Raw genomic sequence first — 20,201 nt, forward strand, 5'->3', positions numbered from 1 at the left:
TCAGAGCAATCCTCAGTGATGGCTTTATACACAATGGGGAGTTTTGAACTCTCATGTCAATACTGATGCAGTGTTTTAATAAAGACCTGATGCATTATTGAAAAGTTATTTGACCATGTTTACTTAACAAAGGTATTCTGAAAAAGAGTCAAAACCTCAAAACGGTACTAGTACAATGAAGATAGTTGTTTTTTTTTTTTGTTTTTTTTTGGTCAAGGTTAAGTTATCCATCTAACAGCTCCAGTGACAACTTTGGATTAGGAGCCACACACCAGTTTTCTTAATCACTTGACCTCCATCAAACAAGTCCAGCAGAAAGGAAAGTCATCTTTTAAGTCTGCTGAGGTAACATTTGACACTTCAGTAGTATGTAGCAAGCTACAGGAGGAGGAGCACTTCAGCCCAGCATTCAAGCCAGCACCTGCTGCAGGTCATCCACCTCAAGCTTCCACATCCGTCTGTGAAGTGCAGCAAGCTCCGAGAGGTCTGCCATCTTCACTGCACGGATGGCTGGTTCTGGTGAGATCGCCTGAATGATGCCCATCACCATGACATATTTCCCTGTAAGAACAGCAGCAAGTGGTGAACTGTTGACCGACAGTGATTTCAACGGTAAATCGTGGTTGGAGAGATAAATCTGCCAGCTTGCTGCTACAGATTTTAGGATTAATGCTCTCCTTTCAGCCTAACAAGCTGTGCACTGATGAAAATATTCACATTAACCAGGATTCTCATGAATTCAATAACAGGCCACTAATATCTAGAGTGAAAATGATCTCATTTAAAAATTGTTGTTCAACTACAGCTTTTGAACTTGCAGTGTGTTAAAACCGTATTAGAATTTTAAAATACAGGTCTGAGTTCATTAACAATAGTAGTTCTACTTTTTATTTGTAATTAAAAAAAGAGTCGATCCTGTTGATTTTTTTCTTCTATTAAGATACTTCATAATAACTCCTAGAATGTAATGTCATTTTGTGTTTGATTCTGTCACTAGATAAAAATGCAGTAAATGGGGACAAAGCTATATTTTTCTCTTTAACCAAACAGAATATACGTCCCCTTTCTAATTGGTCCCAATAATAATGACTAAGCAACAAAAGCAGTTTCTTTTCACTTACCGGTATATATGCCTAATAGCCAATAATTGTTCTCGGGGGGGGGGGGGGGGGGTGTAATTAAATTTTAGCTTCTGTGTGGATTGAAACAGAATCTAGCTTGGGTCTGGGTCAGTTACCTTGGGACAAGCACGGTTTCCCTTTGGGGATGTTGTTAACACCCTGAACAATGAAAGTCCCCGTCTCATCCATCAACAGCACGGTGTCTCTGTCCTGCTGGACTTCCAGCACAGTCCCCTGCATCCACACCAGCGAGACAGGCAAAGAGCGTCCCCTGCCCAGTCTAATTACACAGCCGGCCCCGCTATCAGCGGTGCCCCAGTTCCCTGCCGCCCTCAGCTGTCCCGACAGCACTTTAACAGGCGGGGGACGTGTCCTTTCCACGTCTGTCTTCTCTACTTTGGACATCACTGACAGACTGCTGCTGGCGTCAAGCGACGGACAACTTGCGACAGCGTTTTCATTTCCCGCCTCCCCACGAGCGGAAGTCGTGGCAGCACTCTTTTCCGGCAATAAAACACGTCCTCGCCTGATTTCTTCAGAGTAAAAGCATCAAAACTGAACTTCAATCACAGGCAGGTGAATAGGAGGCAGCATATGATAGAGGGGAAATTCACAGATAAAACACATTTAATTAGTGTAACTGTCATTTCCGTATTGTTTGTAAGCATCACAGGGGGGATCTCTGGGCATCAGGTCCATTTGTGAATGTTACAAAGTTTTAGTCTGCTGTGATAAAGAGCTAAAACCTTGTATAGAAATCAGCCTGGCAAACTGTGATAATGAATGAAATGTACAGTAGTGTATGTTTACAATCCGACAATCCTGAAGCTATATTAAAAAAAAACATGTTTTTTAAAATGGACAAAATAGAAAGTGTCTCCATTGGTATTTTTGTTTTTCTTTTAAATACTGATAGCCATTTAAGAAAGAAAGTGTACTTTATTGGTCCCCGTGGGGAAAATCCCTCTCTGCATTTAACCCATTCACTTAGTGAAGCAGTGGGCAGCCACTGGGCGCCCGGGGAGCAGTGTGTAGGGACGGTACCTTGCTCAGGGGTACCTCAGGGTAGCTGTTCAGGGGAATCGAACCCCCGACCTTCCGATCATGGGGCCACCACTCTACCTACTGAGCTATCCCTGCCCTTATAATTCATGCAAGATTGCTGCAAAATATGGCTTTAAAACAATGTTAAACTGAATTTGTGTTTGATTTCTTCAGTTTATGCATCTTCGTTATAATGGTTGTGATACTTTAATCAAAAATAATAAAGAAGGGAAACCAAGAAAAAAAATGTACATCTGAGTCCAAGGAGCAGCTCATTTTGTTATTTAAATCTGATGCATACTCCATTGATGCATAGGAATAGCTCTAACTGCAGCATAATATTCACTAAAGCCACATGGGAGGGGGGTCTCAACAACTGCTTTAGTTGCATATTATAGGGGTGAGTGATGCTGATTAATATTACTGTGGAAAAACACTGCTTGAATAAACAAAATGAAAAACCACAAATTAATACTAATTAAACATACCAACAACTGCTGTTGTTCAGCTCCTAAAAATACAGAGCTGTTTATTAATCTGCCAAAAAGTGTTGAAGACTAATGAACACTACATAATGCCACTCTGGACATGACAATAATCATGACAAATGAGTTTATTACTAGAATTTATGCAACTCACCTCCGCTATGACAAGACTAATAAGTCATTTTGAGAAAGTTGCATAATGTGGTTTATAGATTCAGCTTCACTTCCACCCCTCATCGTGTAACTTTTCCTTGAAAATTAAGGGTTAGGAAGTCTGAACATTTCAAGTCCATAATAAAACTTTTTGTTGGCTGTTTAATACAAGGCAAGCACTTCACATCACTGCAGGGCTAATAACAGAGCAAAATCCTGGAGGAAAACATGCTGCGGTCTGCAAAAAAGCTGCTACTCTGGAGATTTGTTTGTCTGCAAGACAATGACCCACAACAAGAAAGCCAAAACTGCACAGGATTGACTTTAAAGGTTCTGCAGTGGCATATTCCAGACCTCAATCTAATTCACAATTTGTGGCAGGACATGAAAATTGCTGCTTGTTCACAGCCTCTATTCCACTAGACAGCACGAGCAGTTTTTTGCCAAGAGAATTGGAAAGAACTGCATCTGTTCTTAAGTGTAAAACTTGGAAAAATAAAATAATGCAGACGAAGTTTGCGTGGATTTAATACTGAATGGAGAAGACAGACAGCAATGATCTGGCACATTCAATTCATTAAATATTTTTTTTTATTTCTTTAAGAATAACTGAAGAAAAGTGTTAGCAATTTCTGTACATTTTTTTTGTAATTGTTTTCCCTTGGATTTGCTGAAAACCTTGAATGATCAACAGGGCTGAGAAATGTTATGCTGCCACATAGTGCACTTTAAACCTAAAAAGAATATGATTAGTCCACAGGCATCCGTCAGTGTCCTTGGAATACACTCCAAGAGGTTCCTTAAACTGCTGACACTGCTGACTCCAGTTTCATGTTATCATCTCCTCTCAATCCCAGTTCATCATTGTCAAAAAAGAGGCACATTAGAAATACTGCCATTTTCCAAGGACTGTGTCTTTGATTGCATCGACAAACTGTGCAGGCACCCAGTAGACCCAATACTGCGAAGCTTCCGTTGGACCCAGCTGAAAAGCCTGCAAAGGTGGAAGACAAACCGGTAAGTACATTAAGTGGTTTCAGAGGCATTTGCAAATGTAAACATGTATTGAGAATAAATAAACACATTGTGTCTTGTATAGATTTTAAAAGCAAATTTAATTTATAGAAAAAATAACTTATTTTGCAATAAATAAAATTCAACCACTTGCATTATGAACAGATGTTAAGACACAAAAATCTGGACTTCAGGAAGCCTTAAATGTCTACTGTCATACATACTCACTGGATACTTTATCAGGCATACTTATTCTAATGCAACTCAATGCATTTAAGCACATAAACATGGCCAAGACTAACACCAGAAGTTCAAACCGAGCACCAGAATTGGGAATAAAGGTGATTTAAGAGATAGTGAACGTGGCATGAATGTTGGAGTGATGCTGTCAACTGAATATGACATCGACCAAAATCTCCAAGGAATGTTTCCAGTACTTTTTTGAATCTGCACCACTAAGATAGCTCTAAAGGAAAAATGGGGTACAACCCAGTACTAACATGTTGAGTGTGCGCAGTGCCTCTTAGAAGCCCTTTCAACACAAAGCGTCATTTATTATAATCCACTAAAATGTTATTTTGCAATTTAATATGATATAGTATGCTTAATTTAAAAACAGCCACTGTACTGAATCTTTCTTTTATTTTAAAGTAAACAACCTGGCTAACCAAATCCAATGTTTGGCTTTTATCTTTCTTCTATCTTAAATCATTCCCATCTCCTCGTCTATCTGCTTTGAATATGTTTTCAACTGTTGAGAGATGCAAAAACAAACTCGGAGGAAGCTGCAGGCATCACTTTTCATTTTTGAGCCAAAAACATGACAACACAAAGCATTGTTTTGACTCCACTATCATACATTTGAATATCTCTGCTCTACAGCTGTAACATTATCTGCATTTAGATCTGTTACACTGAGGGTGATATCTGATGAGGTGGTAATAAAGCTCAATACCAGGGAAGTCCCTCAAAGCCCCACTCATATGTGCTCAGACATTATACTATTTGATTGGATGCACTCATGTGAAGCTGCTATGGAATTCAAACAAAATTACACAGAGACATACTTTGGTCTCAAAGTCTTTTTTGGTGTATTGATCACTTCTATACACACACAAAGTATCTGCTCGTTCTGATGTTGTTAGCCATTTCTGGGTACAAAGACTCCAGAACAGCAAGATACTCCTGAGAGTGAAAAATACTTCAGATTTGTTAATCTCCAATAAAATAATCAATGTGGCTGTTTGACTAGGTATTACAATAAAAAGCAACAATAAAAAGCAATAACTGGATGAAGAAGGAGACTTGCAGCAATACAATTAGCAATACTGTTAGTTAGCTAAAGATGATATACCATGTCCTGACGAACATTTTATATAAAAAAACAAACAATCAAGAAACAACTGTAGCTAGCCAGAGATCTATTGTCAGGCTATTATGGACACTGGACAGGAAAGATGTAGGATGACAGGATGAGTATTAAACTGTCTGAGGGTCCTCCATCTTCCAATGGTTATCCCAGTCTAAATAGAGACCTCCCTCTCGCCAATACCTCTCCCAGCTCTTCCCCTGGCCACAATGAGGTGTTCCCAAGCCTGCAGAAGACATAATCTCTCCTGAATGTCCTGAATCTACATTGGGGCTTCCTCCCAGTGGAAAATGTCCAAAGCACCTCTCCTTTGAGGCGCCCAGGAGGCATTCAACCCAAATGACCAACTGTATCCTTTTGATATGAAGTGGCTCTACACTGTGACCAAGCTCCTCGCCCTATTTCTACCACTTGTATCAACAATCTTATTCTTTCAGTCACTACCCAGGGCTCACAGGTCATAGGTGAGGGTAGGAACGTAGACCGACTGGTAAATAGACAGCTTTGCTTTCACACTGAGTTCTTTCTTCACCACAACAGACCAGTACAGCACCCACATCACTGCTGCCACCACACTCTGTTAATCTCCCACTCCTTTTCTCCGTCACGTGTGAACACAGCTGAGACATGTGTTGAGGGTCCTGTAAGTGACCCTTTTGGGGTTTTTGTATCTATTCGCAAATCAAAAGAACAAGAGACAAAACGCTACAGCACTTTAAAAAGACAAGAACCCTAACCCTAGCTAGGAACAAGTGTCATTACATCACTACTCAAGGGTCTGACTCCCATCGGGACTGATGAATACATTTACATCTCCATCTATGTCTGCACCCGCTGCAAATAGGCCACAGCCAGGCTCCACCATCAGCCAGCAGGCCACATCCAGCAGACCCAGCCAGGCTCCACCATCAGCCAGCAGGCCACAGCCAGGCTCCACCATCAGCCAGCAGGCCACAGCCAGGCTCCACCATCAGCCAGCAGGCCTAGCCAGGCGCCATCATCAGAAATTCCGCTTCCGGGTCCCTCGTGGTGGCCGCCTCGTGCTCTCGCTTCAGTATGCCACCCAAGAAAGGCCCAACACCAGAGGAGGTTGAGGACATTAAAACCTCCCTCGGAGCGCTGTGCGGAGACGTGGCCGCAGTCAGGGCACAGCAGGAGCTGCTTCTGGGGCTTCTGGAGGAGGTAAAACAGCTACGCCTCCAAAATGCCGAGAAGGACAGACGGATCATGGATCTCGAGCGGCGGGTGGATGAGCTGGAGCAGTACACCCGTACGAACGACGTGGTCATCAGCGGTATTAAAATCAAGCCGCGCTCGTATGCGCGCGCGGTGGCCGGGAACGTCGGGGAGCCCAGCGACGAGGAGACCCGCTCGGTAGAGCAACAGGTGGCGTCCTTCCTCCAAAGCAAGGGGATAGAGATGGACCTGGAGCACATAGAAGCATGTCACTCACTGCCCAGGAGGAGTGACAGACTGCCGGCCATCATTATGAGATTTGTCAATCGGAAGAACAAGGTCGCACTGCTGAAACAAGGACGCAAACTGAAAGGCACGGACGTTTTCATTAATGAGCATCTGACACGAAAAAACGCAGACATCGCGAGGAAGGCAAGGCAACTGAAGAAGAACGGTAAAATACAACATACATGGGTAACAAACTGTAAGATTTTCATTAAGCTAAACGGGACACCAGAAGAGGCAAAAGTACTGATAGTGAGGAACATGGAGGATCTGGACAAGTATAACTGACACCAATGTATCAATTACACCAGGAAATGACATGGACACGTTGAAATTAGGTCTTCAACAGAAAGTAATTGATCTAGATTGTGAATATAAGGAGCCTAATATAATAGATCCAGAAATAGATTCTGAAAGTAACTTTCTCTCTTCTTTTGTTAAAAATTGTAATTATTTCACCCAGGAACAATATGAAAAAGAAATTAACCTAGACGGGAAGCTCTCATTAATTCACTTTAACAGCAGAAGTATGTACTCTAATTTTGATTTCATTAAGGACTATTTGCAACAATTTTCTCGCCCCTTTAGTGTTATAGCCATCACTGAAACTTGGTTCAATGTCGATAAAGGAATAGATTTTTGTTTGAATGGATATGATTTAAAATACATGAATAGATTAAATAAGGCGGGCGGCGGGGTTGCTATATATGTTCATAACTCTATAAAATATAATGTTGTAACAACTATGTCTATGGCTATTGATGGAATTTTGGAATGTTTGACTATTGAGATTATGAATGAAAAAAAGAGAAATGTTATAATAAGTTGTATATATCGGACACCCAGTTCAAGTATTGACACTTTTAATGAATGGATAGAAAAAACGTTTGCTTCGGTGAACCAAAAATTACTATTTATCTGTGGTGATTTTAACATTGATTTGCTAAATCCAACAAGGTTAAAAGCCATTGATGACTTTACTGACACAATGTACAGCTTATCACTATATCCAACAATAACAAAGCCAAGCAGAATAACTTCACATAGCGCCACTATTATTGACAACATTTTTACTAATGTCATGGATTTCCAAATTAATAGTGGTCAGCTTGTCTGTGATATAACTGACCACTTACCAGTTTTTACTTTGTGTGACTGTGATTTAAAAAAAATAGATACCAAGATCATGATAGCAAAGCGAACAATAAATGAAGAAGCAATTCATGCCTTCAATTTCGATTTAGCACAACAAGATTGGAGTTCGGTGTATGAAGAGTCAGATGTGGACAAGGCTTATGATAATTTTCTAGATATTTTTACTATGTGGTACAATAAACATTGTCCTGTAAACGAACACATGACAAAGAAAAAAAAGATAAAAAGTCCTTGGCTCACAAAAGGAATTATTAATGCTTGCAAAAAGAAAAACAATCTGTATAAACAGTTTATCAAAGTAAAAACAAAAGAAGTGGAACAAAGATATAAAGCATATAGAAATAAATTGACTGATATTATAAGAACGAGCAAACAACTTTATTATAGAAGAAGATTATATGAAAATAAAAACAATATAAAAGGAACTTGGGATGTGTTAAACAACTTAATTAAACAAGGATCTTCTGGAACATCATATCCTGAATATTTTACTGATGCAAATGGTGAAAATCACAACATGAGTAATATTGTCGATGGGTTCAATAAATTCTTCATAAATGTTGGCCTTGAACTAGCAGCGGACATCCCGTGTCATAAAAATGAAAATATCAGTAATATAAAATCAAATCCCTTTTCACTGTTCCTCTCAGCTACAAATGAGCAAGAAGTAATAAATATCACATTAAAATGTAAAAGTAAGTCTTCAATGGATTATCATGACATAAATATGTCTGTAGTTAAACAGGTTATTCTGAATATTGCTAGTCCCTTAACATATATCTGTAATTTATCATTTCAGTCTGGTTGTTTTCCAAAAAAAATGAAAATTGCGAAAGTAATACCACTATATAAAAGTAATGACAAACACAGTTTTACCAATTATAGGCCTATTTCTCTACTGCCTCAATTCTCAAAAATTCTAGAAAAACTTTTTAATTCAAGATTAGAAAAATTCCTTGAAAAACATCAAATAATAAATGTTGGTCAGTATGGTTTCAGAACGCAAAGAACCACTTCAATGGCGATAATTGAGGCAGTAGAAGAAATTACTGATACACTGGATAAAAATAAATATGCAGTTGGTATTTTTGTTGACCTCAAAAAGGCCTTCGACACAATCAATCACTCAATTTTACTGGATAAATTGGAAAGATATGGTATTCGAGGGAAAGCTGGTAACTGGTTAAAAAGTTACCTAACAGGTCGGGAACAATATGTTAGCATAGGGCATTACCATTCAGAGAAACTTGGTATTACATGTGGTGTTCCCCAAGGGTCAGTGTTGGGACCAAAACTTTTCAATGTATACATAAATTATAAATTATATATTTTTTTAATGTATCTTAAGATGGCGGCGCGCACAGACGCAGCGGCCCGGAGCTCCTACACTTTTGCACTTTTGGTGGTACTGTGTATTATTTCACACAGTCTGGGGTTACTTCAATACAACAGAGATGATCTACTACAACTAAGCCGTGGAGATCTTCAACTAACATCCGAGTATCTCATCCCCCCGGAGATCGTTAAGCAACCCCCGGGGCTACCCGCAACAGCAAGCCGCAGGAGGAGACGTTGCGAGCGGAGGCAGAAGAGAGGCAAGTGGGGAGGCCTGTGGGCACGGCTAAAGACTAGTCCGTTTAAACCACCACTCCCGATCATATTCCTCTCCAACGCCCGTTCAATCCGTTACAAACTGGATGAAATACGACTGCAGATCGCCACTCGACGGACTTTTAATAACTGTTCGTGCATGATTTTCACTGAAACCTGGCTGGACAGCGCCATTCCCGATGCGGCTATCGATCTAGCAGGCCGCACCGCCTATCGAGCCGACAGGTCTGCGGACTCGGGTAAGAAGACTGGCGGGGGGCTGTGCATCTATATTAACAACCTTTGGTGCACGAACGTCACGGTAACGGAAAAACTGTGCAGTACAGAGGTAGAACTGTTGGTGTTAAAGTGCCGTCCATTCTATCTCCCTCGGGAATTTTCTGCCGTTTACATCTGCGCTGTTTACATTCCACCAGATGCTAATGCTAAGCTAGCGTTAGCACAATTGAGCAGCAGCATCAATAACAGCCTGGTAGCACACCCGGACAGTGTCTTTATTGCGGCTGGGGATTTTAACCACGCGGACCTGAAATCTGTACTTCACAATTTCCACCGTAATGTGAAGTGTGCTACCAGAGGAGATAGAACGTTGGACCAGGTGTACACCAACATGGCGAATGCGTACAGAGCCCAGGCTTATCCCCACCTGGGTCTGTCAGACCATCTCTCCCTTCTGCTACACCCAATATACACACAAAAGATCAAGAGCACTGGGATTACAACCAAAACCGTGAGAACATGGCCGCAGGACGCTATTCCGATGCTTCAGGACTGTTTCCACTGCACAGACTGGGATGTATTCAAGGTGCAGGACACTGACAATCGTGTCGCATTGGACAGTTACACCTCCACTGTCTTGGACTACATCTGTTTCTGTGTGGACAATGTAACAACTTGGAAACGATTCCGTGTGTTCCCTAATAATCCACCCTGGATGACACACGGAGTTCAACAACTTATTCGAACAAGGAACAACGCTTTCAAATCCGGGGACCAGGAGGCATACAGTGCTGCCAGGGCCAACCTGAGAAGAGGCATCAAGACTGCCAAGCAGCAGCACAGGAGGCGTATCGAGGCCAGGTTTGAGAACAACACAAACCCAAGGCAGGTCTGGGAGGGCATCAGGGCTATCACGGACTACAAAAGAAGAACACCATCACCCTCAGCCGACAGTTCTACTCTGGCTGAGGATCTAAATCTCTTTTATGCCCGTTTTGACAGGGAGAACACCGACCCTGTCCTGTCCCCTCTCCCCTCAACCGACCCTGCTCCGGTCCTGAGCACTCATGAGCTGAGGCGTGTGTTCCGGAGCATTAACACCAGGAAGGCGGCCGGGCCGGATGGAGTGCTGGGCCGGGTGCTAAAAGACTGTGCTGCGGACCTGGCGGACGTCTTCACCTCTATATATAACACCTCGTTGTCCTGTTCACTGGTACCATCCTGTTTCAAAGCAGCAACCATCGTTCCCATCCCAAAACAGTCAAATGTCACATGTCTGAACGATTTCAGACCTGTGGCACTCACCCCCATTCCCGCCAAATGCCTGGAGAGACTGGTCATTAAACACATCAGAGCTGCTTTTCCACCATCCCTGGACTCGCACCAGTTTGCATACAGGGAGAACCGGTCAACCGAGGATGCGATCGCCACAGTGCTGCACACATTACTGAAGCACTTGGAACACAGGAACACCTATGCACGGCTCCTCTTTGTAGACTACAGCTCGGCTTTTAATACCATCCGGCCATACAAACTCCGTCCCAAACTCCACCAACTGGGACTTAACTCCTCTCTGTGCAACTGGATTGTGGACTTCCTCACTAACCGTAGACAGAGTGTCAGAGTGGGTAAGAACACCTCTTCCACCCTTGTGGTCAACACCGGTGCCCCTCAGGGGTGTGTTCTGAGCCCTCTGCTATACACTCTCTTCACCCATGACTGTATTTCCTCCTGCGCGTCCAATCTCATTGTTAAGTTTGCAGATGACACTACAGTGCTCGGACTTATATCCAACAATGATGAGACAAACTATAGGACAGAGGTGCAACAACTAGAGTCATGGTGCCACGACAATAACTTGGTCTTAAACACCAAAAAGACCAAGGAGATCATTGTAGATTTCCGGAAGAGGGGCCATAACAACCATCTGCCTCTCTTCATTGGCAGTGAGGCGGTGGAGAGGGTGAGCAGTTTTAAATTCTTGGGGGTAACTGTGACCGAGGACCTGTCCTGGGGCAACCATATCACCTCAGTTGTACGGAAGGCCCAACAGCGCCTCTACTACCTGAGGAGACTGCGGAGCGCACACATTCCCAGATCTCTGATGTTGAACTTCTACAACTGTGCCATCAGCAGCGTTCTGACGTATGGATTTCTAGTGTGGTTCCCCAGCTGCACCAAGGCCGATCAGCAAGCACTCCAGCGGGTGGTGAAAGAAGCTGGTAGAATTATTGGAACAAGTCTGCCAGAGATCAGTAATATCTTCCCCACTCACTGTCTGAGGAGGGTGCACAGTATCCTGCGGGACCAACATCACCCTGCGCGCCACCTTTTCCATCTGCTGCCCTCAGGGAGAAGGTACAGGTCTATACAGGCCAGAACATCCAGACTGGCCAACAGCCTGTATCCACAGGCTGTGAGGCTCCTGAACTCTCTGCCCCCCTCTCACGGACAATAACCATATCCAACTTCTTAATAGCAATGAACTGGTCTGCATTGGTGCATCATATCTTTATTCTCTTCCCCCTCCTGCCCCCCCCCCCTCTTTCTTAAATAGATAACTATCATATCTGATATCATATCTCACAGTACAATAATATTGAATGGGTTGCATTGTTGTATTTTGTCATGTTTCTCAGGTCTTTGTCTGAATTTCTACGAACATTATTGCTAAGGATTGTCTTATTGCATTGGAGTCACACTGGGTTAAATATGTACACTTGGGTTTTAAGGGGTATTTATTATTTTCTTCTTTTTTTGGGGTTGTATGGAAGCCCCAAACGCAATTTCATTGTTCTTGACAATGACAATAAATAAATAAATACTAAAAAATACTAATACTATATTTTTGATGTTTCTCAAGTACTTAAACTCATACTGTTCGCAGATGACACCAACATATTTTTCAGTAGCGATGATTATACTGATCTTGTAATGACTGTAAACAGGGAGCTAAAATTAATAAAAAAATGGATGGACATAAATAAATTATCATTAAATATAAATAAAACTAAAGCAATGTTTTTTGGTAATTTAAAATATAATATAGAATTACCAATTATCATTGAAGGTGTACCAATTGATAATGTGAGTGAAAACAAATTTTTGGGAGTTATAATTGATAACAAAATTTCATGGAAACCCCACGTCAGACACATAAAAACCAAAATTTCCAGAAGCCTCGCAGTTTTGAACAAAGTGAAACAATTCCTTGATAAAGATGCACTTCGTACTCTGTACTGTACCCTGGTTCTTCCATATCTTACATATTGTGTGGAAGTGTGGGGAAATACATATAAAAATACAACTAATCCATTAGTCACAGTACAGAAACGAGCACTGCGTATTATTCACAAGGCTGGTTATCTAGAACATACTCACAAATTCTTTCTTCAGGCAAAGTTACTTAAATTCCAGGATCTGGTTAATTACAATACATCCATAATTTTGTATAAAGCTTTTACTAAACTTTTACTGGCAAATTTACAAACTAGATTTGAAATTCGAGAAAAGGTTTATAATGTGAGAGGCTTTGGAGAATTCAAATTACCCAGAACTCGAACAACCCGTAAAGGCTTTTGTGTGTCTGTATGTGGTGTGAAAATCTGGAACAGTCTGAGTTTACAATTGAAACAATGCAAAAATATTCATAGATTTAAATTTCTCTACAAACAGTTGGTCTGGTCACAGTATACTCAATGATGGGTTTTAGTGTGCTCTGTAATGTCTGTCCTCTTACCATTGCTGGTATGGATTCCAAAATAAAAAATAAAAAATAAAGTGTGCGTATGTATGTACATATATGTACTTGTGTGTGTAGATATATATGTATGTATATGTATGTGTGTCTGTTACTTGTAGTTATTACTGCCTGTTACCTGTGGTAATGCAATTTATAATTTATATATTCTGTATTCAGTTATGAAGGCTCTAATTGTTGGTTGCGAGCTGCCGCTTAGATGCTTGTATCTGCCCGGGGCTGTTGATGGGTCTGTATGCAATGATGGGCGTAGCTGCGGGAAGTTTATTGTTTTTTTTTGTTGATGAGTGAGTATAGGGGTGGGATTTAATAAGTTTTCTTCGTCCCACTCCTTTTTCAGGCAAGTTTTGTTTTTTGTTTTGTGTATTTTATGTTCAATATAGGTATTTGTTGTGCCTGAAAATGAATAAATAAATGAAATGAATGAATGAAATGAAATGAAATGAAAAAAATGGATAGTATACCAACCAAAGAAACTTTTTTTTAACTGAAAACTTTCTATTACAGTGACTCCATCGTTGAGGCACACATAGTTCAGTCACTTTAGTGAACAGCCACACCAGCTTTTTACCACACAAAAGATAGTTACCATCATGTGATAGTCCTCATGGCCTTCGATGGGTTCAGACACTATGTTTTTAATGGAGCCCATTGGGACTTTCTCCGTCCTCTCTGCAGATGAGAAATTTAAATTATCAGCATCTTTATGGTGCAGTGCAGCTAGCAAAAGTAGGTTAGCTATAATCTTACCTTTTGTTCCAATCCACAACTGATCTTGCTCCAGCTTGAATGTGAGTCTAACTTTTCCTCCGGATTTGTTATACATTCCGGATAAAGGCACTGTTGGTAATCGTTCCTGTTAAGCGGCACAAGACAGCTGTCAGTTGTGTTTAGTTGTGTATATTCAAACACACTGTATCACTGTAAAAGCACCTTTATCTACAGCTAATAACAGGTTAATTTTCCTCTTACCTTTGTTCCTTTAATAGCTGGCATGATGTCATCAGGTTTACCTTTGTCCAAAACTTTCCTATGTTGCTGAGATAATAGTGCAGATTTAAAATGACAAATAAAAACAACAAAAAAACTCTTTCTACAATAAGGCGACAAATCAAACCTTTTGCCTGCATAAAGGCTCCTTCTTGTTTTCTTCAGCTTTAACTTCCTGCTGGATGACTTCTTTGGGTGTATTTACAGCTAATACATCATTTATTGTAGATCCTACTACCATTATTTTTGCACCATTTGTAATCTTTATTTCACGTAGCGTCTTGTCCTCTGGAAGCAATCCTTTATACATCACTTTTTGCATTGCCGGTGGAAGACCTAAAATAAAAAGGAAAGAAAGAACTATCTTTGAGTTCTTATTGTTTATGCGTTGCTAAACAACACTCATTGTAACAATTAATTTAAAAGAAGAAATGTATGCTGTTGGCTCTCACCAGTGAGTGAGTGAATGCTCTCTTTTAGTTTGGCTCCGGTGCTATCAACAGGAATTTTCAGATCATATTTATTTTTGTTCCAAATGATCTTCAAGTCCACTGTTTCCTTGTCCTCTGTATCATCCCCATTGCTAATATTAGAGTCCTGAGTTGTGGAGTTTCCTGCATCTGTGTGAGACGTCGCTTCTGCACCACCTTTTTCAACATCTTCACCTAGTGATTCAGCTTCTTTTGGTTTTGCCTCAGTTTCCATTATGACTTCTTCACTTCCTGGAAAAGAATGAAATCTTAGACTTATGTTCCTTTAAAGTAACCCTTCCAAGTTTAAATTATTATATCTCAAATTTTCCATATAAGAGTGCCTATGCATTATGATACTGCCTATAGAGATGTGGTCAAAGGTCTCCATACACTCACATGTGGTGGTAATTTGGGGATTTTAATGATTTCTTTGAAAATTTATTTTTCCAAGATCGAATGATAGTACAATATACATCTTTAATGGCAATAACAAAATAATAATTGGGTGCTAGAGCATCTTAACCAATTTCCAGTTTGTTTCTTCTTCCAGCCCTCAGCAAAGTAATGACACATCTGACTAACTTGTACTAATGTACAATTGTTTGAACTAATGATGTTCAAATCTGCAGTTGTTTAGAAATGGCTCCAAGAGACCTTTACAACTTGTGTACATCTACAATTCTTCTTAGATCTTCCCTGAGTTCCTTGGACTTTCCAATTGTTCTGGTTATTGGTCACTCAAATGAGTGCTGTCAGGCAAATCTTTTTATGCTAGTGAAGGGAAACTCCCAGTTATAGTTAATCACATTCACCATAATCACCAAAGAGATGTTAAAAGACACACATAACAGAAGCTGATTACAGGAAGGCCGTCAGTGCCAGCAACAGCACTGCAAAAAACAATGTATCACAATAACAACCACAAAGTTTTCTAAAGAGAGAAAGAAATGTGTTGTCTCAGCCTATCAGATGATTACACTTGTCTCTCTTTTACAACAAAGAAACTTTTTGCATTAAAAATAACAACAGACCAAAATGTTGATATTCCTATTATATTCACTCTACCGTGACATTTGTTACAAATGTCTTTCTTTCAGGGAACTTTTTTATTACAAGTGTTTCTTGTGTTTTATGCTGGAGGTTGACCACCTTGCCTTAAATGACAACCACCTGCACTGTCGCAGTCTCCTATGAATTAGATTAGTATTAGGGCAGACATACATATATAATATCAGATTTTTACAGAAAGATTAACATAGTGATGATATCTTAGTTGTCAGAAATTGTGGCTATTGTTCTCATTGTTAGTGGGGGGGAACAATCATCCTCCCAGCCTTGTTACCGTAAATTAATAAGACATGAAATGCTAGTATCTGCAGTAAATGAGTTTAACCCAGTCATTGCATAACAAAATGATAACGGCAATCTATGAGCAGACCAGCAGATAAATAGAACTATCTCAACTAACTGTATGTCGACCGCTAATCCCTGCACAAGAACAATTGAAGAATGATAACAGCCTCAAATCATGATATTTTTTTCACAAAACGTCCACCGAAATATCAATATCTGTTTCAAAGCTTGAATCCAGTTTTGTCCGAACTCAAAGCCTCATGTCAACCTACTGCCTTTGGATGACGTGTCAGTTTCTTTGCAAACTGCAGCAAAGTTTACAACAGACTTTTTTGCTGTTGGTTATAGCAAAATGCAGCCATAACATCTTTAACACAATGTCAATTAGTCTGGAAGTGACTCAGATTAAACGTAAACAGAGCTGTGAAGCTGAACTTAAGTTTTTTTCCACAGCTCTTTCCACTGAAGGACTTGTTTTGAAAGACTGTTGGTAAGCATATCAAGGAAAAATGACTGGCTGACAAAGAGGCTACAGTCCTAAAAATTCCAGGAGTAAAGTGCCAATTGAGTTGTTTATTATGTATTTTGACTTTCTGGGATAAATGTGGCGCTTCCCACAGAATCAGACTGTATCTGCTGCGGCAGAACACATATATGTATACTTAAGCGAAAGGTAGCAATGCTTTCTTTCCATGGAAGACTCAAACTACATACAATTGTGCAGGTTGTATTTAACACAAATAATTTACCAAAATAGTTGTGAAATAGCTGAGTGACTAAGTGTCAAAACTCTGCTCATTAAAAACTAACAATAAAACTAAATGAGGCTGAACCTAGACGGCTTACTCACAATGGCTTAAAACGAAACAAAATAAAACGGGGAAACCCGGCTCACCTTTATCACTTACAAAATACATTCCTGTGAACTATATTTAGCTACCTATCATATCTATGTCTACTTTGCAACTTTAAATAAGACTTTTGTTTTGTTTACCTTGATATAATACAAAACATCGACGTGTTTGGAAGCGTTTAAATCAATAAACTAATATATATATATATATATATATATATATATATATATATATATATAGAGAGAGAGAGAGAGAGAGAGAGATAATAAGAATCTCACTTTCGTGCAGTTCCCGATAGTTTCACACAATAAGCAATTATGTATGGAGCTATTATGAGTTAATAACAAAGATGTAACGAAGTCTAATTTAGTCTTATCTGCTAACCACTTTCCCCCTCGTGGTTTTTCTAGGTCTTTCCACCGCTTCTAGTAAGCAGTCCTTCGATGTGTGCTGAGAAATGGCATAAAAGCGAATAGCCGCCAAAAGAAAACAGAAAAACGTTTTTAAACAACAATAAGCACTCGCAAAACAACACATCTCATAACAAGAATGGCCTTACTGCAAAACTAGTAAAGTAAATAGGCTGTATGTTAGTGTTTGATCGCTACAATACTTAATCCTATACAGTTAAGTCTTTAACAGCTTAAGTTAACTTGATAAAACAAAAAACATATGTTAAATGACATCACGTTAACCGCAGTGCTTCACACATCCAGCTAAATGTAAATGGTAGTTAGCAACCGTTAACATTAGCTAGCCGCAACACTAGTGAACGTTAAAAAATTACCCTGCGGAAAGACGAAAATGTCCATTATTAGTTCAGTATATTTACAGTATATTTAGAGGTACGTATAATTTCATTAACATTATATGAGCTCAATTTAAAGATATTATTGAAATACTGCTGAATTTTCTCAATACTCACCATCCTGCGTCGCCATGATGATTGTGTACAATCCGTTGTAGGTTGTGGCAAAGATACTACAGGAAGCAGGATGGGTCCAGTATTCAGGAAACAACAGCTAAAATTGTTCTTCTGTCCACACTCGCGCGTGACAACGTAGAAACAGAAACAATTTAATCATTTATTTTGAAAACGCATTATTAATATAGCTATACGCAACCAAACAAAGTTTAAACGTTAATAGTTTCAGTTAGCTCGTGGGCAAACAGGGATAATGGAAATGCGCATGCGCACGCTGAAACAACTGAAGATAACTTTTTCTTGTTTTTGTAAAAACTGTTACAGGTTAGCTAACGCTACTGTCGATATATTATGGCTAAACATAAAGGCAACAAAACACTTTTTCAAGCACGAACAGTCCGATGTACATACGGCCAAGATAACGGACACGGAAGTGAAGAGACGTAATACTCTCGCTTGGCTTCGTTTCTTTGTTGTTGTGAAAGCAAGGGAGACACCGGGAGGTGGCACTTTAATCAATGGCTATTGGCTAAGTCTTTCCTTAAAAGGTGTAAAGGTTCGAAATTTAAAATGACTTTACCTCGCCAACTCTTTTACACAAGATTTTCAGTTATGGAAAAGTAAAAATTAAAAGAAAAAAAAAACCCCAAGCAGATGGCGTTCATGAACTCATTTTACAACTGATGGCGTTGGACAGGATCGTAATATTTTTTAAGATACTGTTTTTATATTATGGTAACACGTACCAACATGCATATCTTACTTATGAAAATATTTTTGAGACATTAACCTACAGTGTAATATATATATACATATATACATAGATATGAGTTACTGGTTTCATGCTGAAATAGTGTCACGGATGCTGGATAATTAGTCCACAATGAATAATCTGACTTTAACAGTTTCTGTAGACTTAATGAACTTTCTACCTTTTTAAAACTGCGGCTGTGGTTATTCTACAGTCTCTTACACAGTGTGGAAAGTAATTTCTCTCTTTTATGTGCTGCTTTGGTCCCTGATTGCAGTACTGTGCAAAAGTCACTTGCTATTTCTTTATATTTTGTTTCCACGGAGCCAGACTTGCTTGTAATTTTTTTTTAAAGTGGCAATAGTTCTACCAGGCCTTCTGAAGGTCTTTCAAAGTATTTCTTTGGACGTTGTCTGCTTTCTCGCACATTTATAGTCCAGACCTTGTATCTGATTTTCAGAGGAATTGTTTGTTTGTTTGCTGAAGCACTCAACACTGAGCCATGAATCATTCCATCATTCAATAACACAGAGCACCTCAACAGATGAACCAGTGTTGTATCTACATATAAGAGAAAACTTAGCAAATTGTATAGTTAGGCACTTCTTTTCACTAAAGCCTGTTGCAAAAATATCACTTGTTCCTATTTCTTTAGTTGAATGTATGAAAAATGCTAAAGAAAATACAGTTTGACAGGCATAAGATAGTATTTTTACACCAACATAGTGATTCCCAAAAAGCTATTAGCTGAAAACGTGGCATATCTCAGCATACTGTGCAGTGTGTCCTTAAAAAAATGGATTGGACAGTAGAAGTGGCAAGCATAAAGAAAATCTACAGGCTCTGTTATATTGGGAATCTTGTCAAAACTGATGGATTTATGAAGGCAGAGAAATACTGTTGGGATTTTATTCACAATGCAATACCATCTCGAGAGTAGATGATTAGCAGGGGCTTCATTTTTCCTCATGATAATAATCCCCAATACAACAGCAATGCAGTAAAAGTATACCTGGATAGAAAAACACACATTTGAAGACAATCGGTCATAGATTGCTCTCCCCAGAGATCGGACCTCAACATTATTGAAGTAGTGTGAGATCATCTGTAAAGAGACCGGAAGAAAAATCCCCGAACATCCAAAGAAGAGCATTGAATGTTATCCAGAAAGCCTGGAGAACTATTCCTAAGGACGTCTTAAAGGAACAAGAAAGTTGCCTAAGAAAGCTCAGATTGTTTTGAAGAATAAAGGTGGTCATACCAAATATTGATTTTTAAGCTCCTTAGAATTGTGTGAACTCTTTTTTTGCCTCATATAGTGTATTTCCCTGTATGTCAGCAGAATGTTTCCATAAACCACCCCTTATCCATTTTCCTAGCAAAATAGGAAGAAATGAATGGTGCAAGACTTTTGCACAGTATTGGATTACTTTGTTTGATCATGTGTTTTGGTTTTTTTGTGG

General features: G+C 39.6%; 2 protein-coding genes across 2 annotated transcripts; both read right to left on the minus strand.

Annotated features, from left to right (window-relative positions):
- Nucleotides 1–185: 185 nt before the first annotated feature.
- Nucleotides 186–1,604, minus strand: rmi2 (RecQ mediated genome instability 2). Its single transcript, XM_080904852.1, has 2 exons — nucleotides 1,238–1,604; nucleotides 186–561 (listed from the first exon to the last, which is right to left on the minus strand). The coding sequence occupies exons 1-2, from the start codon at nucleotides 1,524–1,526 to the stop codon at nucleotides 410–412; spliced, it is 441 nt and encodes a 146-aa protein (XP_080760978.1). The 5' UTR covers nucleotides 1,527–1,604; the 3' UTR covers nucleotides 186–409.
- A 1,772-nt stretch (nucleotides 1,605–3,376) lies between these two features.
- Nucleotides 3,377–18,402, minus strand: ubfd1 (ubiquitin family domain containing 1). The gene is made up of 7 exons (XM_080905528.1): nucleotides 17,988–18,402; nucleotides 14,835–15,104; nucleotides 14,510–14,718; nucleotides 14,365–14,430; nucleotides 14,143–14,248; nucleotides 13,982–14,064; nucleotides 3,377–3,797 (listed from the first exon to the last, which is right to left on the minus strand). Exons 1-7 carry the CDS (start codon nucleotides 18,001–18,003, stop codon nucleotides 3,687–3,689), a joined length of 861 nt encoding a protein of 286 aa, XP_080761654.1. The 5' UTR covers nucleotides 18,004–18,402; the 3' UTR covers nucleotides 3,377–3,686.
- Nucleotides 18,403–20,201: the final 1,799 nt, after the last annotated feature.

This window comes from Rhamphochromis sp. 'chilingali' (genome assembly GCF_963969265.1).
Source record: "Rhamphochromis sp. 'chilingali' genome assembly, chromosome: 15".
Lineage (NCBI taxonomy): Eukaryota > Metazoa > Chordata > Actinopteri > Cichliformes > Cichlidae > Rhamphochromis > Rhamphochromis sp. 'chilingali'.